The sequence below is a fragment of the Eublepharis macularius genome, chromosome 12, assembly GCF_028583425.1.
Source record: "Eublepharis macularius isolate TG4126 chromosome 12, MPM_Emac_v1.0, whole genome shotgun sequence".
NCBI lineage: Eukaryota > Metazoa > Chordata > Lepidosauria > Squamata > Eublepharidae > Eublepharis > Eublepharis macularius.
The window spans coordinates 59439239-59465187 of record NC_072801.1 but is presented as its reverse complement, the minus strand read 5'-3'; the positions used below and the strand labels follow the sequence as shown (position 1 = coordinate 59465187).

The window sequence follows — 25949 nt, the reverse complement described above, 5'->3', positions numbered from 1 at the left end:
TACCTGGACTTTCAATCAAGGAGTTGTACTTTTAAAATTCTTTTTACACTCAGATTCTGGCTGAAGTCCTGTTTTATGAAAATCCTTTTACCCTACTCAGTGTTTTAATAGGTTTTTTAAAATTAACATTGTGTGCAGTTTTATGATTTTATTCAGTTTTACTTCGTAAACTGCTTGAAGAAGAGTCTCTGTAGAGGCAGCACATACATTTAAAAAACAAATAAGGAAAGATTGTCATGGGTGGGAAGGAGAAGTGCTCTAGCCTTACCTCCAGATGCTCGGGAACAGAAGACTACTTTGGCTCCTTGGCGAACTGAAGGGCAAGGGGAGAAAGGAATGCAAGATAAAATTCAGGGGTTTGACCCACAGAGAGACAGAGGTGCAACACTAGCTTTATTTGTTCGTTTAAAAGACTCACCTACTGCCTTCCCCCCACTTAGGGGGCATTAAGGCAATAGATCTCCCCTTCAACAGGGGGGAAAGCCTCTGCTATGCATTTTAAAATTATAGGAATTTGTTCTTCTTTTGTATCTACTCATCCTATTTAAACCATTTCCCCCTTGAAAATTAATAGCAGCTTCATGATCAGGCATTCAACAGGTAAAGTCTACCTCAATACTGAGACCCAGCCAGAAAAAGTTGACAATTATACTCTTGAAATATGGACACCCACCCACAGGCTCACACTCCTAGTGTCAGAGAGTGTATCCAGGAGTATGATTGCCACCTTGTATTCTGGCAGTCTGGGCTTCGAGAGCTTCTCAACAGGTTGAAATTCAGCAGCTGCAGTTTCATTTGCTATTAAAATAGAAACCACACCACTTCTAGTCCCCCCCCCACACCTAGAATTTGAATCACAGTGGATAGGGATAGTTCTTGTAATCTGTTTTCAGTACCATGAATCACTTCTGGAATATATTCCAAGTAAATCATACCTTTTATATAAGGTATATCAAAGGCTAACAAGCACCCTCTAGTCCACAAGGTATTTATTTATTTATTTTATTTTTAACCCGCCCTCTGTCAATACCCAGTTTTCTCCATTCTCACCAAATTCTTTCACGATGGCCAGACCAATGCCTTTGGTGCCACCAGTCACGATTACCACCTTGCCTGGGTAACGCAGATAAGTTGCCATGCTAGCCGTTTGCCTCAGTTTCTCTTAATGACTAAACACCTTCTGATCTTTAGGTTAAGGAATGACAACAACAAAACGTGGTTTCCACAAGGAGCACACCCATCAGTCTCACTGCATGATGGGAGATGTAGTTCTTCATCTTTCCAGAGATCTCTTGGAATGGCAATGGCTTTTCCCTGGCCTTTTACGAGCCAACCACCATTTATTACATCTATGCATAGTAATTAGAAATTGCACAAAAGAATACCTGTGGAAAGCTTTCCAGTATGTTTAGTTTGTACATTCCTTGGCGGAATCTACACATCCTGGTGTGACGCTACTCTTTTGCTAAACTTCCAGAAGTATAGTGTCTTTCTAGCGCGATTTCTGACTCATTGTGCCACAAGTGTTTGAAAACAGTGCACTTCTTGTCCTGCTGGAATTTTTATATTGCACCTCCACAAATGCAAAATAAACTCGTTGAAAAAGAATTGATGGGCAGAGTTAGTGATTTTGGAAGAATTGTGGGCTTTCCCCCATGACAACATATTATGTAACAATCATCATCTTTTTTTTTACTTTAAATGTTTTTGCTGACAAACACTGATACATAAATATCAAATTGACTATTTCAAAATGGATGTACATCTGGGAAGAAGTTTATTACACCAAAACTTATTGTTTGTGCCTGTATTCTCCACAAAATCTATCAAATTGTTGGTTTTTGTTTCTTATTTCTGCTCCACAAGCACACTTCTAGGTTTGTTTCTTTATTATTCTCCTTTCTCCAATCAATTGATTATTAAAACTCTTTCCATGATTACATGGGAAAGCCCTGAATGCCGTCCCTTTCTTCTTCCCTTCTGATCAAACACTCCTACTTTAAAAGTTCACTTTTCTGGACAGAAACCACCTACACTCCTTCAGTTACTCTCAACTCTATAGAAATATCACACAGTCTATAGAAATATCGCACTGTTCCTACAAGAACATGTTTTCCATTCCTCTTTTCAAACCTTCTGCTCCTTCCTTTACTTTCATTGTTTCTACACATCTTTACCTTCCCCTCCAACCTTTAATTTAGATTACTATTAATGCCTCAGGTCTCCAGTTGATGGGCTGTCACCTTTTTACTGACCTTGCTGTCTGTTCTCAACGGGGTTTGGAGGGGGGGGTGATGCTGGGACAATTTTTGAGGCTTGGGCTTGGCTGAAGGTCTTTTCTCTTACAAGAATTATTCAAGAGGTCTACCTCGTCTTGATTAGAGAGGATTTTTATGTTTCCCATTGGGAAACTTATAGAGCAATAACTTCAGTTCCTCAATCTTCAGATTCCTTTAATTCAGTTGCCAGACAGGAATCTTTGAGTATTGTTAAAAATTATTTAGACATGATTATAATAGCATGAAAAGTAGAGCACGACATGTTTGCTCTACTTAATTTGTTAGTATTCTTCCACCTGGCCAGCTTCCAGCATTTTGTTCATATCTGACCGTTCTTTGGTATAGGCTGCCGCTTGTTGGCGTGCCTAAATGCCTTAACATGTATTTTGCAAGGGAGCTATCTCAAGATACTATACTCTGATAGAGTGTGTTACTGCAGTGCAGGTAATACAGATACTTTATATCATGCGACTTTCAAATGCAATTATTTTTCTGAAGCTAGAAACCTTTTAATTTTTCGTTTGCTCCAAAATATAGGTCATATGGAGACATTACCTCTTTCATTAGAAGATAATAGTAACCTGAAATTTTATGTGCTTGTGATTGATTTTCACAACTATTTAATGTGGTCTAGTTTTTATATTTGGTAATCTGCTTAAAAATGATAAGTGTAAAAGCAGTATGAATGAAGTAGAGAGAGGTTTTCTAGAGGAGAGTGTAGTATGAAAACAACTTTGTTTGGCGATTTCTCCCACATCTTTTTATGGTTTATTTTTACAACACTTCCTTCTCTTTATGAATTTTCTGTATTGGTACTGCATTTTTCTCTGTTTTTTATTAATATTTTATTTTATTAAAACAGAAAAAGGGGATACAGAAAAAAGGGGGAAGGAAGGGGACAAGAAAAACAAATTAAAAAGCTGTGTGCTACAAGGATTATCAAAGTACAGAGTACAAAAATCATAACCTTTAAAGGTTATGATAATAATAATTGAAACTATTTAATGCATATATTTTCAAATAAACAACACATGCAGAATTGGCATTTTTCTCTGTTTGACAGCATACTTTCAAAATATCCTTTTGGTCTCTTGGAGGAACATGGATGAGGTTACTCCATACTCAAGTTTATTTCGATACACTTTTATGTCAGTCTTTACTACTGATGTCAGTGACTGAGGACTTTCTGATTGTGAAAAGGTGGAAAGGAGCCTGAGAGACTCCAGGAAAAGGTCAGCTGGAAGACGACGTTGTCAGAAAGCAAAAAAAAAAAAAAAACTACTACAGTTTGAGCAGCAAAGCAGAGCAAAAGTTATGTGTTGTATGTGTGGAGAACTTTTAACCTAAAATGCTAAATCATTGATTGTGCTATTTGCCTAAGGAAACTTTTTGCTTCCAAAGGGTCCTAACACGTCAATGGATGGGTATCACAAGAGCACATACACTTACTTTCCAGTCCAAAGAAAATGAAACACTTCTGTGTTGCTGCTGGACTTCTCCCTGCTTACAGAAAGGCATCATGCGTGAAACTGCTTTCTAGAGCTCTTTCTCATGCTTCACTTCCAAATTGAACCCCGGCAAGGAGTGGACAATTTGTGGGTCCACAATATGTTCTAGGGTTAAGTCCTGGAATTAGAAAGACCCATGAGAAACTCATGGGTAAATTCCCTCACTAATCCATGCTTTGTTCTCTACCCACTACCATATCTCTCCGCCACTCTGCTCACCTTTCCACTACGAACCCAGGTGAACCTGCAGGCTTGCAGAAAAATATTAAAACTAAAAGAAGGAGGAGGGATGTTGAATCACCAAAAATTAAAACAGTACGTGCCACTGCTTTTGGTGAATCAACCTCCCCCACTCCTTTTTTTTGCAGGGGGGTGGTCTGCATGGCCAGAGGTTTCCCTGGGTTTGTAGGAAATCATCTCCTTTCTGAACGTGGCCCCATTCACTAGCTTTATCAGTCCTCATTGGGTGGGGGGGGGAGGAGTTCAGAATTAGGTATACTGAGGGTGCATGCTGATAGGCCCTCACAGAAATTATACCTAGAAGGCACCTCTCCCCTACATTAACCTGACAGTGTTGGAAGCAAAGATAATTTTAACATGGCAGGGAAAAAGACAGGAGGGGGAAAATATGAAATGCCTACCTTGACTCTGAGATGGAAGGCACAGAACTTTGATTGTGTGGACAACAAGCTGGGATCAATTATACAAAGGAAGGTGATTTAATCAAGAGAAGGATGCTGCCTCTTCCTCCTCCAACATGAGCAAGAGCTCAAAATGGCATCCACATGTGCCAAGATGTCGCTGCCTATGCACTGCTGGCCATCACCAAGAAAGGGTTCCCGGGGGGAGCTAACTTTACCAGGGCATTGTGAATGGTTCTATCCTATGGGACAAGCCTGCAGGTGGGGCAGCCAGAGCCTATGCCAAAAGAATGGGAATGCTTCTCAGGGAGGCCCTTCAGGGGTCTGGACATGGAGCAGTCAGGGTTTGGAAATTGTGATTCCCCTTTCTCTAGCTGGTGTGTGGAAATAATGTACTGACTTGGTCAAGATGCTGAGGGGCTGCAAAATGCATTGCTTGGAATTGGCACAAGCACTTTGGGGCTTTTAAAATCTCTCTCTGGGTTGCAATGCCAAGCAGAGAACTCACTGCCCTGTAGGGCCTCTGGGCTCTATTTATGGCATTTTCTTTATAAGTGTATGAAGACATCATATAAGCCTCTGGCGCTCTCTTTTTTTCAAGGGTATCAGCCCAAGGCAACACTTGTTCCTGGAACTTTTCATTAGGTGATGACGCAGGATTCTCCTCCCACTCATGCCAAGGCACTTTTGAGGCTGGAATACATTCTAGTGCCACAGTCAGCTCTCCTCATGGCTCATCACTGGACCCACAAAAGGTGCTCACGGAGAACCCCTCCTCCAACAAAGCAGATATGAAGGGGAGAGACGGTTCTCCCGTGCTGATAAACGGCAGCCATTGACACATTCCCTTCTCTAATTCTCTGTCCCAGCACCAGTCTAAAGTCCTATACAGGCATGGAAGCAAACGGACAAAGCTTTTGAATATGACCTAAAGTTTGCTCACATACAATATGAAAGGGGCTGGAATGGGAGAAATAGAATAGACAAGGTAAAGGAGTGGGTGGGGGAAAGAACAGAGGTCTCTTCTTCACTGGTTGATCCTTAAAGGGCCACAGGACTTCCCAGAAAGAGGACTTTGACTCAATGACAGCTAGACAGTCAGCTCTTCTGCCCAGCCAATGGAGGAACCTTGCAGTCCCCTCCCTCCTGTGAGCTCCCACTACTGCTTGGGCCAGGCTTGGCATCCACCTGGCTTTTCTTCGCAAAGCCAATTTCTGCTCCACCACTGAGCACCAGGTTCAAACCCGTACAGAAAGTTCCCTCAGCGGCAAGGTACACGGCAGCCAATGCCACCTCTTCCGGGGTCCCAAAACGTCCCATAAGCTGCAAGAGACCAGACAGAAATCAGTACCCTGCACTCAGCTCATGTATATAAACATAGGTACCTAATACACAAGTTTCTAGCCCTTAGGTGTAAGCTGTGAATATCTCAGAAGCTGATCAGCAGAACTGGGAAGCATTTCAAATTGATGGCTGATGACATTCCACAAGCCAGAGGGCACTCTGGGAAACAAAGAAAACATAACAAGGGGGAGCCCTTCCCAGAGTGAAACAGTCACCAATATAACAATAATTTAGTATTAAAGTACAAATAGTGCTCTACTATAATTACAATTCATAAATATCCATTATCAATACATTAATATCATTCAATAAATATAAATAAATAAGAGTAAGTCAATAAATACAAATATCACAAAACCATCCAACAGGTAGAGTCTAAATTTGAACTCTTGGACCTAAGTCAATATATTCAAAGAAGATTCCAAAAGGTCCTACTGCAATATCTTAATATAAGTAAATGTTTATTTTTTCAAAGAGGTAGAGTAGTTCTGTACAGGGCTTTTTTTCTGGGGAAAGAGGTGGTGGAACTCAATGGGTTGCCCTTGGAGAAAATGGTCACATGGCTGGTGGCCCCGCCCCCTGATCGCCAGACAGAGGGGAGTTTAGATTGCCCTCCATGCCGCTCAGCAGCACGGAGGGCAATCTAAACTCCCCTCTGTCTGGAGATCAGGGGGCGGGGCCACCAGCCATGTGACCATCTTCAAGAGGTTACAGAACTCTGTTCCACCGCATTCCAGCTGAAAAAAAAGCCCTGGTTCTGTAGACAGTCCTGTGTATTTGTAGAAGAAGCTACAGCTCACAAAGACACCACCTACGAGTTTTGCCAGCATAAATGCATTCCATCCTGTTTCATATTTCACTTCTTAATAGGCTTCTCTATTTTATAGACATCAAAATATTCAGTAAATGCAATGAATCACCACCATGTTGGTCAAAGCAGACAGTCTAATGCCACCCCAGCCCAATATGACGTTTTGGAGCACTAGGACCTTTTGGAATCTTTGGATATATTGACTCTTAGGTCCAGGAATTCATGTTTAGACTCTACCTGTTGGATGGTTTTGCAATATTTGTATTGTGATATTTGTATTTATTGACTTACTCTTATTTATTTATATTTATTGAATGATATTAATGTACTGATAATGAATATTTATGAATTGTAATTATAGCAGAGCACTGCTTGCACTTTAACACTAATTTTATTATTGTTATATTGGTAGTGGTTGTTTTACTCTGGGAAGGGCTGATGACATTCCGGCTGCAATCCAGAAACCCTTTTCTGGGAGTACCAATGAATAAAACGGGAACTACTTCTAAGCAGACCTGCTTAGGAGGACTGCTGTCTTACAATGCCATCCTAAGCAGAGTTACCCCTTTCTATAGTCCATCAACTTCAACAGAGCTAGGTAGTAACTCTGCTTGGTAGGGAACTTCCTGATGACGTACAGAAGCAGAATCTGCTGGGCAAATATACTTAAGTTGCATATGATGTCAATTTTAGAGTTTTTTTATGAAAAAGAATTTTCATTTTTTTAACCACACTTGATCAATTTGCCATATTTATTGAAGTTTATATGTAGGTAATGGAAACCACCACCACCCATTGCTTCCACCACCCTGTTCTGGTTTCCCCACAATGCACTTGCCTGATAATCTTTGCCTTCCTGAAGTTTAGCCTCTGGATTTGGTGACATGTTTGCTAATCTTCTCCAGATACCAGTCAAGATATTACTAGGTGAGATGCTGGAATTCAACATATTTTGGAATGTTAATGGAGGAATACAATTCACATGCATCTAATTCACATGATACAGCAATCACATACAAAGGACAAGTTGTAGAGACTAGGCACCCTCTAGGGTCATAGTACCTGTGGACTTGGACTACAGTGATAACTTGTAACATCTGAACTACCTAATCATAGCCCTACAGAACACAAATTATTCCAGCAGGGTTGAAAATGAGAGGACCCATCTCTAGATTTCTGCCATTGTAATTAATAATAATAACAACAACAACAACAACATTCAATTTATATGTCGCCCTTCAGGACAACTTAATGCCCACTCAGAGCAGTTTACAAAATATGTCATTATCCCCACAACATACACCCTGTGAGGTGGGTGGGGCTGAGAGACCTCTAGAGAACTGTGACTAGCCCAGGGTCACCCAGCTGGCTTCAAGCAGAGGAGTGGGGAATCAAACCTGACTCTCCAGATTAGAGTCTTGCGCTCTTAACCACTACATCAAACTGAATCTCACAATTCTAGAAACTAAACAGTAGATAAGCATGCTTTGTGCCTAAGCTGTAACTTTTACTACTGAAAGTGGGGGGGGGGCAGGATTACAGGAGTTTCTTTTTACAATGAATAACCTGCACAGAAAAGTTATGCCAGCACAACTGTCTTGATATTACACATTTCCAATGCCAGTTACCCATTACCCCTCCTCTCTCCCTGTTGTCTCCTTTCTTTTGGCATTTTTGACTGGAAGCTCCTTGGGGCAGGAGCCTGTTTCTTTTGGTGATGTTCTTCAGAAAAGCCCCCTAAGCATCCAAAGCTTTATTACAATAATAATCCCATTACCAGTGGCTCTGCAAAATGGTAACTGACTGAAAGCACACAGGCTTGTGTGGTCTTGTGCTGGCTGTTCCTTGAAGGCAGGTTTATGATTAATATAAACCCAAAGTCCGTCTCCTAATGATAGAAGATGTATCAGCTATGTGTGCAAGAGGAATATCAGAGAATTTTTGAGCCCTTTTCATTAGGGGCTTAATGAACTTCTGTCTCCTCCAATGTGGCAACATCAAACAGGAAACAGATTCAGACCAGCGAATGCTGAGTAAGTCTGGCTTGCTAATATCTTTCTACTTTTCTTTTCTGGACCTTGGACTCAATGGTTATAATCTCCTCTATATAAGAAACTAAAGATCAGCTATTTTTTTCTTTATCACATCTTACTTTTTTGAATGAAGACAGCTAACAAATTTGTAGCTCTTCAAAGAATACAATAAATACAATTATTTACAGCTTATTCGGTCTTTGAGGTTTAAAACATAACAATAATCTGTTAAAAGTGAACTATAAACATACCCTGGAAAAGTGCCAACATTTTGGACATCAGTTATTTTTTTCCCTACCTATGTTATGATTTCCTTTCTATGTCCTGAAAAGAAATTGGCGAACAGACTTTAAATTGTCTCTTATTTTGAACTAATTTGTTTTGATTGGACTATAGCAGCCTCCTGCTCTTGGACTACAGTATATTAAATATAATTATCTGCTTTTCGTTTTATGTTTTGACTGCTCCTCAGTCTCTGAAAAGAAACTGCATAACGGACTACATCGCCTCATATTTTAAACTTACTTTCTGTTTTTGGATTACAGTATATCAAACTCATCTCTACTGCTTGAACTATAAAAACTGGGAAAATATAATTGCTGGATGGCAGTTGAAAATAATCTCTTTTTCTTTTTTATTAATTTTTTAAAATTTCTCTCATTAAAATGACTTCCTACTGAAGATTTTCAGCAATATTGTTGTCAGGTCTGTTGCCTACAGTCCCTCCATATTGCTACCCATATTGCTATTGATGTATGTATGTTGCAATGCCTGCTCCTTGTTGCTTTCCAGATTCCAGATGTACGTGCACCTGCTCCCTTGTTGCTTTCCAGATTCCAGAACGGCCGAGCCCTTATCTCGGATGGCTCGCCACAGCAGCCTTGGGACAGCTTCTTCCATCCCGCTACTGATTGCACCCAGCTGGATGGGCTAGGAGGGTGGGGGACATGTAGAAGGGTAGATATAATGTATCATATACTCAATGCGTCATTCTTAACAAGAGACCTGTGTACAGCCAGACACCTTTAATTGCTTCTGTGTAACCTATGGACATACGTATGGTGGACATATGTGTGGTGGGAGCTTATGATATCTCAATAAAGATCCATGTACTCAAGGGAGCTTGGATTTCTTGCTGCAAGGGTTGGGAGTCATCTTCAGCATATCCTGTCCTCCATAGACTGACATTCACTGGCGGTAAATGTATCTTTGAATTATTAAAACTGTATCAGTTATTCACTGGTTTGGAAAAAATGGTTGCAGCTATGAAAAACACAGCAGAAATAATTTCTCAACTAATCATTTCCTCACTTTCAAGCAAAATTGAAAGTTTGTTTTGTAAAATGAAGCAAGATTATGGAAACATTTTAGTCCAGATGTGTCAAGGGGATCAAGAGACTCCAAAACCAGTTTCAGATTATAAGAAACCTTCTTTGGTGTCAGAGAAACCAGCATTGTATTCACAGTCAATCCTTCAAACTAGGAATGAAATTTTTGAAGACCAGAATTATCAATTCAAACTACGTTTGGGCATATACAAAATAAATCCGGTATCTCAAGGATTAAATCAAGTAAATCAAGTAATTCAAGAATCAAAGAGACAGTTGAAGAAATCTACTGACTTGGAAAAGGGAAATGAACTTTTATTTTACTACAAATAGGCCCTGAATTCAAAAGATACAATTCAGACTTTCGTGGAGACTATGTGAAGATCCAAGGGGACTTTGATCCAAGCAGCCTTTCTCACTGAGATCTTAAGGATTATAAATGCAAAGAAAATATTGAGGATATGTGTTTTGTCATATCTGTCTATGGTCAAATGGCTTATAAAACTGTTCTCAATTTATTTTACATACAATAATTAAACAATTTTATTTTGAAGGCTTTATGAATATCTTAAAATGCAATCTGGAAGATATGGTATTTATCTGATAATAATCTTAAAATCAAAATACTGGATTCTTTTCCTTTGACATAGTGCAAACTTTAAGATGATGTTTAGTATTTTATTAAGGTTTAACTCATTCCAGATGGGACAATTTTCTTTGGTCCTTCCTATTGAAATTTTAAAGATTATAGATCCAAAGAAGATATTGAGGACATTGCTACATCCATTTATGGTCAATTGGCTTACAAAATTCTTATCAATTTATATTAAACACAATCAGATAATTAATCTTACTTGGAAGGCATAACGAATGCAATCTTGAAGATTTGGTATTTATAATAAATATTAAAATTAGACTAAGAAGCAATAAAATAAATGGGTAATACTAATGTTATAATGTTAATGTTAAAAAGTTCAAACCTTAAGAATAATTTTTAACACTCTGTTAAGATTTGGAAGGGAAATCTATATTTATATAGTCTTACAAAGTAATTGTTAATTTTCCCTCCTTTTTTCTTTTCCTTCTTTTATGGAATAGCATCTTGGTATATTATATATGTGTGTGTGTGGATTAACATACAATATATTTAGAGTTTAATTTACCTATTTAGGATTAGATCAATCTTAGTTTACTAATCTAACATGAGCAATTGATGTCAAAGATTTACGATGACTGTGACTCAAGAGGTTTTCCTTACTGACATTTCAAAAATTATTGACGCTAAGAAAGATTCTGAGGATTCCTATTATGTTAATTTCAGGCAAGATGAGCAACACAGGAAGTAAAATTATTTGGAATTTATCCCTTCGGATAGAGTTTGCTTTTTAAAAAAATTTCCCTTAGTATTTTAATGAGATGAGATGAGATGAGATGAGATGAGATGAGATGAGATGAGATGAGATTGTTGATGAAGGGGGAAATTTCATTTTGTATTTGGCTATTAAAAGTGACTGTTAAGTTTCTTTTCTTTCTTTCTGAAATAATATTTTTGTCTATTATGTTTTTACTTCTGCATAAAATGTGTTTATTATTCCTTATTACCTTTGTGCTTTATAGATTAATTTTCCAAGGCTTTTTAATAATAGGCAAAAAACATAATTAATAAAATTTTAGATTTTTGGTTTGAAATAGGGGGAGAGGGGCAATAGTATCTACTACATTCTAATTATGCCTAGTATGTATTATTATTTAATTTACAGTATTATGTATACTCTCTCCAATCTACTTAATAGTTTTTTACAAGGTTCTATATATTCTTAACTGTTATTTTCTGTTTTTTGTTCTTTAATAAATAAAATTAATTTCAGTTAAAAAAAATAACAATCCCATTACCAGTTGACTCGTACTCCATACTGGCTCTCCGAGATGGCCATGGATTTGGTCATTGATATAACAGCAGCCTGTAAGATGAAACAGGTAAGGTTGCCAACCTACCACTGAAAGCCTGGCCTTCTTTCCCGCCTCTGACAGCAACTCAGTGTGCAAATATCATAAAGTGGAGCTTTCCGTGACACAGAAATAAATATGACCCCCACCCCTCCTATCTGCAAAACTATCAACCATTAAAAGCACAGAGGTGGTCAGAACCATGGACAGCCCCAAATAACAAGCCAATCATATTCTCCTGCTTCTCTTCAAACCAGTTATTCCCCAAACCAGTCATCCCAAACTCCTCCCACTCAGATCAGGTTATAAGTTCAAAAGCAATTGCTTTTGAACTTATAAAGGTCTCATGCAGAGACTTTTCACATCATCAGCTACCTGATCCTTTCAAAGGGAAGATACTGGGGATTGAACCTGGGCCTTTCTGCAGGCAAAGCAAATGCTCTACCACTGAGCAACAGCCCATCCTCTCTTCCCTTCTGTGGATCCCTGCTGGATCTAGAATGTTAGCAAATGATTTCACACATTTAAAAGTCTTGATGATGGAAATCTGGGCATGGAGGTCCTCTAGAAAAGGAGTGCCATTTACTGTACTGATCGGGTAGTAATGTTAAGAGAAAGAAATTTACATTCTGTTAAACCTGTTTGTTACAGGCAGGTTTAAGAATTTCCAATAGACAAAAAAAACCCTTGATATTGCTTCTTAAATTAAATAGGCTACATTAAACCTTTAACATTAGCTTCATAAACAAGGATCAGTAGGTGAAGCTTTTCACAAGATAGATTTGTGCGGGAGACTTCTCTCTCTTTCTTCACTGTGAAAAGCTTCATGTGCAGATGAAGTAGCCATTAAAGGCACAGGCACAGAAGCTTCCAGAAAGTTTGACAAACCAAGGTTTAGAACAAGCAGAGCCTAATAGCTGGTATTCCTGTCATCTCAGAATTACCTTGGTTGAGGTATATGTCAGGCCATTCTTATATCCAAGATCACCATAAAGACTGCCCATGTTGATGATGTTTCCTTTTGTTCTTCGCAGGTGGGGCAGGGCATACTGCAGACAGAAAAACAGAAGGAAAAACTATGTCCAATACCAAAAAAAGAAGATGTGGTTATCTGACATACCATCTCAGACCCCTGGTCCTTTATATTTTTAGAGATAAAAAATACACAAAAAGAAAAACAATTTAAGAGACTTTCAACTTCCCCTCCCCATCCATACCACAAACCACAATCATAAAAGATGTGGAATATTTTATATCATCTTCTTTCAAGCTATTATATACTTAAACATGAAAAAGATTCAGCCAAAGACAATTTACAATGAATTTTAAAAATCAATAGAAATGTAGGTTAATTAAAGGTGATGAAATTTCATTCAACCTGAATAATCCTTGAAGACGTCCGATAACATAGTTAGCCAACATAAACATGGTCCTTTACTAACTACTCTCATTTAGTTGAGGCCCTCAAACACTCCCAATTTTTTACTAACCTCCTCCCTTAAGGTGTTATCTAATTCAAAAGTAATGCCTGGGGTTTGGGGGAGACTATTACTCTTTACAAATTTAAATAGTTAAGACCTGGTTAAATCCTAAGCAGTGACAGCCCAAGTTAGTACTTGGATGGGAAACCATCAGTCCAGGACTGCTACTCAATAGCAGACAGTGTAAACCACTTTGGTGGGTCCCTTGCCTTGAAACTCGTATGAGTTCTCCCTAAGTCAGCTGTCTTTTCTATTCCTTGGCTCAATCATCAACCAAAAGGGAGTCTGCAATGAAGAAATCGGAAGAAGATTGAGACTTGGAAGAGCAGCTGTGAGCGAGCTAGAGAAGATCCTTAAAGATAAAGATGTCTCTCTGAGAACTAAGATCAAGATAATCCAAAGTATGGTGTTCTCCATTACTATGTATGGATGTGAAAGTTGGACACTGAAGAAAGATAACAGGGAGAAAATTGGTTCATTTGAAATGTAGTGCTGGAGGAGAGTTTTGTGGATACCATGGACAGCCAAAAAGATAAATAAGTAGGTACTAGTTCAAATCAAGCCTGAAATCTCCCTAGAAGCTAAAATGACAAAACTAAGGCTATCATACTTTGGTCACATCATGAGAAGACAAGATTCTCTTGATAAGTCAATAATGCTAGGAAAAGTGGAAGGCTGTAGGAAAAGAGGAAGACCTACAACGTGATGGCTTGACTCAATAAAAGAAGCTACATCCTCCAGCTTGCAAGATGTGAGCAAGTCTCTGAATGATAGGATGTTTCATTCATAGGGTCGCCACAGGTCAGAGGCCACTTGATGGCACATAACACACAAGTCAACTGTGAGTTGACGGCACTTTACACATAAACAGTTAAGAAGAAACGAGTCTGGCCCTAAATGGTACTATCAAATTCCATGGCCGAGATCCTGCACTGACCAGGCACTTTTCTCTGGTGCAAAAGGCCTTTGACCGACGCAAGAGATTTTAGCACTGCTGGATGATCCTTTTCCAATGGCAGAAATTTCCATGGGCTGTGCATTGATGGAAAGCACCACCATTTGCAAAACTGGATCTGAGAGATCCAACTCAGAATATTCCAATGGTAGTTCCAGTTTCTTTCCACAATGCTGTTGCCTGCTCACAACCTTTTTTTTCCCTTCATGCCAGCAATAACTTAAAAGATTTTTGATAAACGTTTGTAGTTCTCTACAGAGAACGATGCCACCGTGTGGCCATTTCAAAGCAATTCTTTCTTATGTAAAGACTCAGTGAAAATAGACTTCAGAAAAAGTCTCAGCCTGAAGCCAAACAATTGCCTGAGAAGAGAGCACGGCTGTTTATCCAATGGAATCCACTCACCTTCGATCCTAAAAAAACTCCAAAAACATTGAGCTCCACGAGGCTGCGGAAATCTTGGATCGTCACATCATCTATCTTCGTGGGTGGAAGAACTGTTTGCAAAAGAATCAAGCAGATGTAAAAATGGAAGTGGATTTTATAGAAGTAAGTTCTACAGAGAGTAAGACCAGATTCTCACCCATCTTCTGACTATAAAATGCAAACGCCTACTCAGTTCAGCAAATCGATTAGACAAAAACACTCACCAGATGGATGCACAAATGAAATAAAATGAAATAGGGAGTTAACATGTTTTTTTTTTAGATTGGTGGATGTTTTATGCTCTACATCTTTTATTAGCTATGTGTTGAAATGTGTTCCACTTTGGCTACATCACACTATGGAGCGTTTAGGGGCTACAACCCCCCCACATCCATTCCAAGAAGTTTCTCTGTCAATACGAGCACAGGAAACAGGAGAACAGTTAATTACTGTCAAACACACTCATCCTGTTGATAGCTCTCTCAAGCACCCAGTACTTAAGGTCAGGTTAACCAAACGCTCCTGGCCAGCAGAGGGCAATCAAAGGGCCATCCCATTATCTGGCAGGAATGAGACCACTAGGAGATGACTGAGGATGCCAAATGCTAGATGGTAACTCTTCCAAGGAAGGGCGAGAAGAAAAGGACTGACCTACAGCGGGGAGGGCAGAGAGAGGGAATAACTGAACACAGAGGAGTTAAATGGGAATTAACCCATTTTCATGTGTTCTGTAAGGTCCATCCCAGGTGAATTCATCTGTATGGCTGCTGTTAGATGGAGTTATCAAAAGGGGCAAGTAGCCCAGAGAAATACTCAAGATGATGGAAGACTGATATAATAAGTTGTGACTTTAATAATAAAGAGGCTCCCATCCTTCTGAAGGAGAATGAAAGCAGAACAGCAATGTTCACCTCTTAGTGGGAAATACTCTAATCGACCAGCTGGTGGCAGCATAGATACCCAGTGAGAAGCGAGCCTCCCCATCACCATCCCTGGAGCCAAGTGGGCTTGGGAAAGAATTGTGCCATAGGGCAGAGACCCAGGATGCCTGCTGAGCACCCCAAACTCCCTGGAGGTTCAAAGTGGAATGGTGCTTGCAGAATTGGCAGGGTATTCTCCCACAGCTGGGCTTTTAATGGATTTCATTATTTTATCTTGTGAGCCCTATTGAGCACATCTCTAAAACATATCCATGTTTTAAACAAACAGAAGAATAAAGCCAGAGAGCCAATTTGGTGCAGTGGTTAAGAGCGCGGGGCTCTAATCTGGAGAACTGGGTTTGATTCCTCACTCCTGCACTTGAAGCCAGCTGGGTGACCTGGGGTCAGTCACAGCTTCTAGCTCTCTCAGCCCCACCCACCTCACAGGGTGTTATGTTGTGAGGATAATAATAACATACTTTGTAAACTGCTCTGAGTGGGTGTTAAGTCATCCTGGAGGGTAGTATATAAATCGAATGTTGTTGTTGTTGTTGTTGTTATTAAAAATAATTATTTTCTCTAGCTTTAAATTTTAGCCAAAGGGCCTCTGGAAAAAAAAAGCTTCTAAATACCAGTACTGAGGAGAGAAAATAAATCTCCTCAAAGCAGGGAGTTATACAACTCAGGTGTTACCACCAAGAAGGCACTGACAGCCACCTGCTGCAGCTCAGAGGAAGATGCTCATACAGAAAAGCTTCCTTAGCTTATTCTATGAGAGAGGATATTTGAGAAGAGACAAAGTGTCCACAACTATATATAGCTTGCTTTTGTTCTAGTGCCACTTAAAGCCTTCAAGAACTATTATCTGTACCCTCTCTTCCATAAATAAGGCAAGCACAACCAAAGGCAGGTATTTCTGAGCAGTGGTACCCCATTTGTGGAATGCAGTCCTCACCATGGATCACCCAACACCAGAAAGACCTCGCACCCAGAGTACCGTAGTGGCTATGGAACTGTACTGTGGACCAGTGCAAATCCTATCTCAGGATCTCACTATGTAGCACCATTACCTGTCAGCCAGGGAGGAGCAGCCATTGACAGGGAGGGCCAAGTTGAGATTCACTCCTGGAGAGCAGGAGGAAGAAGAGGAGAAGATAACAGGTAGTAGTTTAAACCCCACTCTAATTCTGAGGCTAATGGGAAAGGATTGCAGAAGGCCAAATGCTGACTTTTCATAATCTTGGAGAAGGTGGGGTGACGAAGACTTCTGGAGGAAGAAGGAGGCCATAAGGAAGTGAGCTACATGCACTCCTGGATGGGAGGCACGCATTTTAGAAGCACAATGCTCAGCCTGCGATGAGACGAGGGACATGATGGTGTGCCCAGCTCAGGGAGCACCCAGAGGAGGCAGCTGGTGAAGGCATGCTCAGTAGAAGGCACCAAGGCCCCAGACCCAAAGTGTGGGCCAGGGGGGATGCGAATGCCCAGGAGGGCTGAGACTGGCAAGTGAGGCAGGAGAAACAGCCGACAGCCAGGCAGAGGAGCACCATCTAGCCCGAAGCTGTCTCCTTGGTGTCTATCTGTCCCCCTTGCCATCGACCCCAGAGCGCCAGCTCCACAGCATTTGCAGGACAATAAACTCAGGTGGAATAAAGAAATAAGGAGGTGGCACTAGCACGGGAGGGCCAATGATGAGATAAGGGGGCAGCTGCCTGAAGTAAGAGCAACACCCCTACTCTTCAGTTCCAGGGAATGTCACAGCACTGTTATTAGACTGCAATTTATTTTCACCATAAACAATGATCCTGAAAGCTTTAGTTTCTCTGTACTGAACAACTCTATTTTGGTCTTTAAACAACAATCATATGTAGATGCACACATTACATTCATCTTAGAACTCCCAAGAATTTTGCAAATAACTCACTGTCTCCAGCATTGTTCACCAGGCAGTCCAGGCGTCCATAACGCTCTATAGTCACACAAACCAACCTCTGCAGAGAAAGAAAAAAGGAGATCGAAGGCAGGGCAAGGATAACAACAGAATCAAGAATCCCATTACATCAGCGAGGACTAGAAGCTTAAACCTGATGCAGAAGCCAACAGGACTGAAGAGCCACACAAAGCTGAATAGGCCTGCAAACATATCTGCAGGAGACAAAGTGTGCAGGAAAGCATGTGAATTTTCAGAAGAGGAGCATAAGGGGCCAAGAGAAGGATGTTATCACAGTTTAGATAACAGCAAATCAGAATACAGATAACCATTTTTGCTATAAGCAGGGAGAGGAAACAGCAGATCTTGGAGATGCCAGAGAAGCACCCCCAAATCACTGTTACCAGGATTCCCGCGAACGTGCGCTCCTACGCTACGGCGCAGGAATTGTCTCAACTCAGCGCAGATCTGAGAAGCCCCAGCGCATGGAAGGCGCTGGGCACTGGAGGAGGAGCCGCGGCAGGCGCCCGTGCAGCCTTTCCCCGGCCCCTTGCCGCGCTCTGGAGGAGGCACCGCAGCAGGCGCCCGCACTGCCTTTCCCTAGCCCCTCTCCAGGCTCGGGGAAAGAGCCATGGCAGGCGCCCGCGCTGCCTTTCCCCGGCCCCTCGCCAGTCTTGGGGGGGGAAGAGCCGTGGCAGGCACCCACGCTGCAGGTGCCCGCGCAGCCTTTCCCCAGCCCATCGCTGGGCTCTGTGGGAAGAGCTGCGGCAGGCGCCGGTGTGGCCTTTCCCCAGCCCATCGCTGGGCTCTGTGGGAAGAGCTGCGGCAGGCGCCGGTGTGGCCTTTCCCCAGCCCCTCGCTGGGCTCGGGGGAAAGAGCCACGGCAGGCACCCAGGCAGCCTTTCCCTAGCCCCTCACCGGGCTCTGGGGAAGAGCCATGGCAGGTGCCCATGCAGCCTTTCCCAGGCCCTTTGCCGGGCTCTGGAAGAAGAGTCATGGCGGGCACCCGCACGGCCTTTCCCCAGCCCCTCGTTGGGCTCTGGAGGAGGCGCAGCGGCAGCCGCCCACACGGCCTTTCCCCAGCCCCTCGGAGGAAAGAGCTGCGGCAGGCATCCGCGCGGCCTTACCCAGGCCCGTTGCCGGGTGTGGAAGAGGAGCCACGGTGGGCATTCCCAAGGCCTTTCGCCAGCCCGCCAAGCATCCTCTCTGGCCCAGTGCTGTAGGAAAAGGTGGTGGCAGCAGCGGCAGGCACCCATGCTATTTCTCACCAGCCCACCGAGCAGCCTCTCTGGCCCAGCGCGGGTGCTGGAGGAGGAGGAAGAGATGGCGGTGGTGTTTCACACTCCTAGGGTTGCCAGCTCCAGGCAGGGAAATACTCTTTTTGTGTGTGTGTAAATTAATGACTAAGGAAATCTATTTTACATGCACACAAAAAATTGACTTCCTAGTCACAAAGACTTGCATGGCAAGGAAAATTCATGACAGAGCTAGGGTCTGAAGCTGGAAATTTTACACGTGCTGGTAAGACAGGCTGTCCTCTAGTTAAATTACTCCGTGGGGAGTGGGGAGCTGCGGCCTCAGTTTTACCAGTATTTTTGTACATCAATGGCATTCTGCTTATATCTTCAGGGGAGAATAGATCATTGCAATACAGTGTAATAAAACAGAATGGCAAGCAAGGAGAAGGCAGGACTTCAATGCTGACTTTACGCGTTATGACTTGATTTCATTTCAAAGATTCCATGACCATAACTCACAAAGAGAAAAGGAAAGAGTTTTAAAGCCATGAAGCCTCTAGGGTGACTAAAGGCCAATTCCAGGCTGTTCCAATGAGCAGCTCTCAGCTGGAAGCTAAATAGGTGCTCCCCCTGCAACTTCAGCCAGCTTTCTTCTTTCTGCAGACCTGGACACAGAAGAGACAGGAAATGCCAATCGACAGAGCAGAGGTAGAGGGAGGGATGACTGCCCATCACATTCTGTTTAGGATTTGCTTGTGGGCAAAGAGGAACCCTTACTGAAGCTCATCTGCCTGATGTTGTCCAAAATGCAAAGAAAACGTTGCCAATACACTGATGCACATGGAAAGAAATGGTGTCTGAGCCATTTGCAGGCATGCTTCACAAAACCTTTTTATATAAAACATAGAAGGGAATAACCAGAGAGTGAGTGCATTGCGGGGCTGGATGATGCACAATTCTTCTTCTCCGTAGATCCAGAGGAGTTAGCCGTGTTAATCTGTAGTTGCAAAATCAAAAAGAGTCCAGTAGCATCTTTAAGACTAACCAACTTTATTGAGGCCTAAGCTTTTGAGAACCACATGCCTAAGTGGGTGTCGTCAACATATTGATGGCACCCAATACCAATGCCTCAGACAACCTAAATCAAAAGTCTTTTAATCAAATGGATTCTGGTTTTCGAAAAGACGCGCTCACAACTTGCAAGTTGCTGCTCACAAATTGGATTTCTGGCTCACAACACTGCACCGCTTAGAGGGAACATTGACTGTTACCCCAGTTCTGACCTACCTGAATGTCACTGTCAATGCGGAGATCACAGACTTGGAAGTAGACTTCCCCTGCGCACCCAGAATCCTGAATTTCTTTCTGAATTACTTGTCCCTTCTCCACTGCAAGGGAACAGAAGAGAGCATTTGCAAACAGAAAATGGCATAGGCCTTTGGTTTCTCCCTTAATCTTCAGTCCCAACCACCTGAGTTCTCAGTACAGACAACTGCATTTGCTAATGTTATGGAAGTCTCTCCCTCCCCTCCCTTTGTTGTTTTCTCCATGGCCAGTGTTACACAGTAAGTACTAAGAAGGCAGGGACCGGAGGTTTTGTGGTTACCTATATAACTAAATGCAACATATGGTATACTAAAAGAACCTATATTGATAACAACAGCACTGCAAGAAAGAAAAAAGGACACACCTCTTCTGAATTACTCCCACAGCATTCAATCAGTACCAATTTGCAACTGATCAACATACACATGAACTCATAAAACTGTTTTGTTTTCTACTAAGCCAGACCATTGGCCCATCCAGGTCTACTCTGACTGGCTGCAGCTCTCCAGGGTCTCAAATGGAGACATGGAAAGTTATATACTGTTATACAGTGTCTGTGTATTTTACATTATACAAAATACATTATGTGTCTATGCATTTTATATACAAGTGTAAATTCAGCAGATGATACTCTCAAAGAAAATGCTTGTTAACACAGATCAGACACCACCACAAATCTATTGAGCACTTAAGTCTTAGTTGTTCAGTAGTGAACACCTGTTGATTTTTTTTTGCACTCAACTGCTCATTTATGTGTATTATACAGTTTCCAAGTGATGCAACAGAAACTTAGATCTTGCCTTAGTCCTTTCTGTCTCTGTCAGGGCAAAAATTCTTCACGTTGCCCTCCTTTCCCTCACCTGCATAATTCTCATCTACTGTGTTTGCTCCCACCTCTCATATTCCCATGACATTAGCCAGACTGATAACATAAAGTTTCCAAGACAGGATTCATGAGAGGAGGATCCCAGCTCCATCCTGTGAACTCCATCAGTCACATATTACTTGCGTATTCTCTATTTTCAGCTGCACAGGTCCTGCTGTGGATTGGGACCAGCCTCCCCTCCCCACTAATGTTATCCCTGATAGAGTCATAGGGAGGGGGCAGTATTTGATCCATTGGAGAAAACCATGTGGCTATGTGTTCTTCCACCAGAAATGGGCCAACTATTTTCTTCCCTGGACCATTTCTATCTGGAGTAACAGTATGTGCGTGGGGCACAACTGAGGCTCTTTCTGCACTGTACTCAATCCAGAGTGGAGACAGCGTGAATGGGAAGAGAGGAGAACACACAAGTAACGTATCACTGTGATGGAGTCTCTACCCTATGAACTCCATCTTTTGGTAATCAGCCTGTCATCAGGGTTTGGGGGGGGGGAGAGTCTCTAGTCTCACCTTCAGATTTTGGTGCACAGAATACCACCATGGATCCTTGGCGAGCTGAGAAGAGGAAAATGGGCAGGGGGGAGGGGTGAAAGGAAGACAAAATGTTACACATGGATCTGCATCACTTGATTCTTTGTTTAACAAATTATATCCCACCTTTCCTGCATTTAGGTCTTCTTAACATCTTACAAATGCCATTTCAACAAAGTGGTTTTCACTCTCAGTACAGGAAGAACTCCATAGGTAGTTCTTGAACTCTAGAACAAACCAAGAGTCATCCTTTCCCTACACCCAATGACTGTGCCAAAGTGCCACACCTGAGGGCTCAAACCCTTTGGCAGGACCCATTAACAAGGTCTCAGAAGTGGGGAAGTTCATGCCCTCAGGTACGCACTAATTTGGGTGTGGCGCCTACAAGGTCTAGCCACATATTCCTCAAAGGCTTGATTTCTGTACACTCAGTAGTCCCTGGCAATCCAATTTATGAACGTGTCTTTGAAAAGCACTGCATTTCAAATAATAAGATGGCCTGTTCGAACAAGTTGACAATTGTCCTTAATGAATGTGCCCCTGGAAGCCAGCCTAGTACTTTGAAGAATTTCACAGCCAGCTCCCTTACTCTATTCCAAAATCTGTTTCTCACCCCGTGACCATCACTGTTACTCCAGCACAGATCAGTTCAACTGGAAAACAAATCAGCACCTCCTCTTGCATGAGTTACAAAGAAATCAACGTGTCCTCGGAAATTTGTGGACATTGCCACATTCATTTTACGAGAACACAGTCTATGTGAATACCGAGCAGGGAAGGGCTGGGAGTTGTATATTACTTCAATGCTTCCCCCGGGGAAGATTCTTTTGTCAAAATCAGATTGAAGTCTTCTTCTGAATCACTTAGAACTTATTTGGGGCCCCACCCCTTTCTTTTGCAGCTTTTAGACATTTCCATTATTTTCCCATTTTTATCAGGCCACAACTGAAGCTCTCCATCATTCCTGTAATAAAATAATTTAGATTTCAGAACTAGAAATTTTTCATCAGTCCTGGATAAGATATGGAGCATATCCAGCCTCTGCACTCAAAAAGATGCTGGAGCAACAATACCCTGACTACTTTCCTGGCACCTGCTTCGTACCCCACATACAAACAATGAATCCCCCCTGACTAAACGATGGGAGATGTGCTGCAGCTCTTTCTACAGGAACTTTTAACAGCAGCAGAAGAGGTGACATTTGGAATAGTTTCATCCATCAAGAAGAAGAGTCCCACTGGATCACTCAAGATCCATCCAATCCAGCATCCTCTTCTCCATGCTGGCCAGTCAAGTCACCTCAAGAAACCCACATTAGCAACGGACTCTTTCACATATAGAAGAGGTAGAACTTTTCCTTCTACCACTGAAGTTCCACAGGGGACTTCAGTGGTAGAAGGATGTTGAGAATTGCTCTGCAGATCTGCCCTTCTTATTCCTTCTTCTACACATTAAAGATGTACAGGCGCCAGGTTCCAATCTTCTTTCAAGTCTGCACTTCCTATGCAACCATGCCCCTTCAACAGAGTCTTCTTTTTAACTGCAGCATCCTGGGCAAATATTAAACAGCTAAACCTTTCCCTTTCGTTACACCTTGCCAGAAAAAGGGAGACACATATATTGCTTAAATATATTCCAGAAGACAGCATCTGGGAGATATTAGCAGAATACAAAAATCAGAACCATGCCACAATGAATTTTAAGATGCAACAAGGCTCCACTTGGTTTCTGCATATAAACAGCAGGTTCTCCTATTCTTAATTTCCCTGCACATCTGGTCTAGGGAGCAAGTTTTCCGGAGCAGAAATTTTATCTTCATTTAGCTCCTGTTTGCAAAACCTGTTCAACCCCACCACCCCCCACTGCTTCCATTCTTACCAAATTCTCTGACCATCGCCAAACCAATGCCTGCAGTGCCCCCTGTCACTATAACCACCTTGCCCTGGTACCGCAATCTAGTTGTCATGCTGGCTGTTCCACACAGGTCTTCCTCAGGAATGAAAGGGAACTGATGGCCCAGTTCAAGTTATTACACTGCTTTCCCCCACAGAGCATGCTCCATATCTTGAGAATGCCGGGAAACGTAGTCCTAGCACTCTTGAGAACTCTGTTGAAGTAACGTGCCACTTGCCTAGGGAGGTTTGGAGCACCCCACCCTCCCTTGCCTAATTTTACAAGCTGGCCATATTTCAAAGTCTCTGTCAAGAACTATTATTTGAAAACTCATTATAGACAGAAGTTGTGCAGGGTTTTTTTTTTATGCAAGGGAACAACTCCATGTCCCTACAAAAGTCCAGTTCAAATCTGTCACTCCTTTCAGAAAGGCAATCAGAGTATGTTTGCCAACCTCCAGGTGGGGCCTGGAGTTCTCCTGGAATTACGGTTGATCCCAGACTGCAGAGAACAATCTCCAGGAATTTCCCAAGCCACAATTGGCAACCCTAGGCGGAGTGCCTTTATTAAATGACATTGACTTTAGCTGACAAGCAAGTTTTTTTGAGATTAGTTTAATTAGTTAGCATCAAAGATGCCGTGGTTTCTTTGCTTTATCATCAGATATTTGTATCTTGTTTTCTATCTCCATATTATCAAAAATAAAATGATGTCTTGGAGGATTTTGTTGTTAAGTTTTGGAGCATATTACTTGTTTTGTCCTACTTGTGTCATGAAAAAATAGATGAGTGAAAATTTTTTGCCCAATTAAATAAAGCCACTTGCCCTGACTTGGATAGCCCAAGTGAACCTGATTTTGTCAGCTCTCAGAAGCTAAGCAGGGTCGGCCTTGGTTAGTGATTGGCTAGGAGACCTCCTGCAAAGACCAGGGTTGCAGCGGCAGACAATGGCAAACCACCTGTGTTAGTCTCTTGCCATGAAAACCCCACCATAAGTCAGGCATGACTTGAAGGCACTCCACCACTGCAAAAAATCCACTTACCCTCGTGCTGGATTTCAGTTGCAGAATGAGGGCATGTTTCATAAGTACATGAGAGCAGCCATGCTTGGTCAGACTAAGTGGTCCATCTAGAATCTGCATCACACAGTGGCAAACTAGATGTCCTCTGATGGTCTACAAATATAGCAGAGAGAGCCAAGCCTCCCACTGCTGTTAGCACCAGCACTGATATTCACAGGTTTACTGTCTCTGAACATGTTTCATTTAGGGCTGATTCACACATTTAAAAATCCATACCCCCCATACTGACATCATATGGATGTGTTCTGAGAGTTCCCAGTTGGGAATTTTATTCCCAAGCATGCATGGGCCTGATTGAAATCCTGGCCTCTATTTGCCAGTTGGGGAAAGTTATATGTACTGTTGGATATATGTAGGTTTCCCCAATGGGGCAATGGCAGCTCCCAGGGGCATTCTCCCAGGAAAAGTATAAAGCGCAAAGAGAATAGGCAGGGTACTATTACTCAAGCCTACTGCCTGGAGTAAATAATGTCCTGTCCCTTTAATATGAGTCAAATAGATGCTATTTACCCAGGGACGTTATTCACCTCCATGCTATGAAAAGCTTTAGCTGCCCATTTTTACCTATTAAACTTCTATGAAAGGGACTGGATATTTTTCTCCAAGCCTAACCTACCTCACGGAGTTGTTATTGTGAAGATGAAATGGAGAAAAGATGTAAGTTGCTTTAAGTATCCCTGAGAAGAAAGGTCACTGTGCACCACTGACCCACAAACACATTGCATTTTGGCTCTTCTGAGAGGTCGAGACAAGTCTCCAGCCACAGGCTCACAGTTCTAGTGTCAGATAATGTATCCAGAAGTATGATTACTGCTTTGCATTCTGGTAGCCTGGGCTTCAAGAACTTTACAATAGGTTGAAAATCAGCAGGTGTAGCTTCACCTCCTATTAAAACAGAAACCTTGCCACCTCCAGTCTCCCCCCTGCCCTTCCCAAAATTTGAACCATCGCTGATAGGGATAGTTCTTGTAACCTGTTTTCAACACAAGGAACATATCCAAAGCAAATTGCAGCTTTTACCTCAAGTATGTCAAAGGCTAACAAATAGTCTGCCATGAGGTACCACGTGTCCATTTTGTGTTCAAAAGACAGACACAAGTGGCAGCATGCTTGACAGATTTTTCCAAGCCTTCCCTTCAGCTATTACGTAGCCATCTCCACCCCTTTCATATGCTTTGCTAAATCATCAAAAAACGTTCTAATTGTGGTGAACTGTTTTTAAAATTCAGTTTCCAGGCCCTCTGAGAGATTTAAGCTGACTGATGACTTCAGCTGCCAAGTCCACCAAAGAGGGGAGACGGGCAGGAGGGACTGAGAGCTGTTTTGCGGAACACATAGCTATTTGTTTGGAACCTCACGCGTTCTGTAGGGTTTCTGAGGAAATATTTCAA

The 25949-nt window shown here is 42.0% G+C and overlaps 2 protein-coding genes across 2 annotated transcripts in view; both read right to left on the bottom strand.

Annotated features, from left to right (window-relative positions):
- Nucleotides 1–1138, bottom strand: part of LOC129339509 (uncharacterized short-chain type dehydrogenase/reductase y4vI-like) — a 36189-nt gene extending 35051 nt beyond the window's left edge. The window contains exons 1-2 of the mRNA XM_054994089.1: nt 1051–1138; nt 269–313 (exon numbers count right to left, since the gene is read on the bottom strand). Of these exons, the coding sequence (XP_054850064.1) occupies nt 269–313; nt 1051–1138 (133 nt within the window). The remainder of the gene's footprint in view (nt 1–268; nt 314–1050) is intronic.
- A 4388-nt stretch (nt 1139–5526) lies between these two features.
- On the bottom strand, nt 5527–23550 carry LOC129339508 (17-beta-hydroxysteroid dehydrogenase 14-like). The gene is made up of 9 exons (XM_054994088.1): nt 23463–23550; nt 21564–21608; nt 20129–20229; nt 17598–17664; nt 14733–14824; nt 12836–12940; nt 11838–11905; nt 7422–7518; nt 5527–5751 (listed from the first exon to the last, which is right to left on the bottom strand). The coding sequence occupies exons 1-9, from the start codon at nt 23548–23550 to the stop codon at nt 5527–5529; spliced, it is 888 nt and encodes a 295-aa protein (XP_054850063.1).
- Between the last annotated feature and the right edge of the window lie 2399 nt (nt 23551–25949).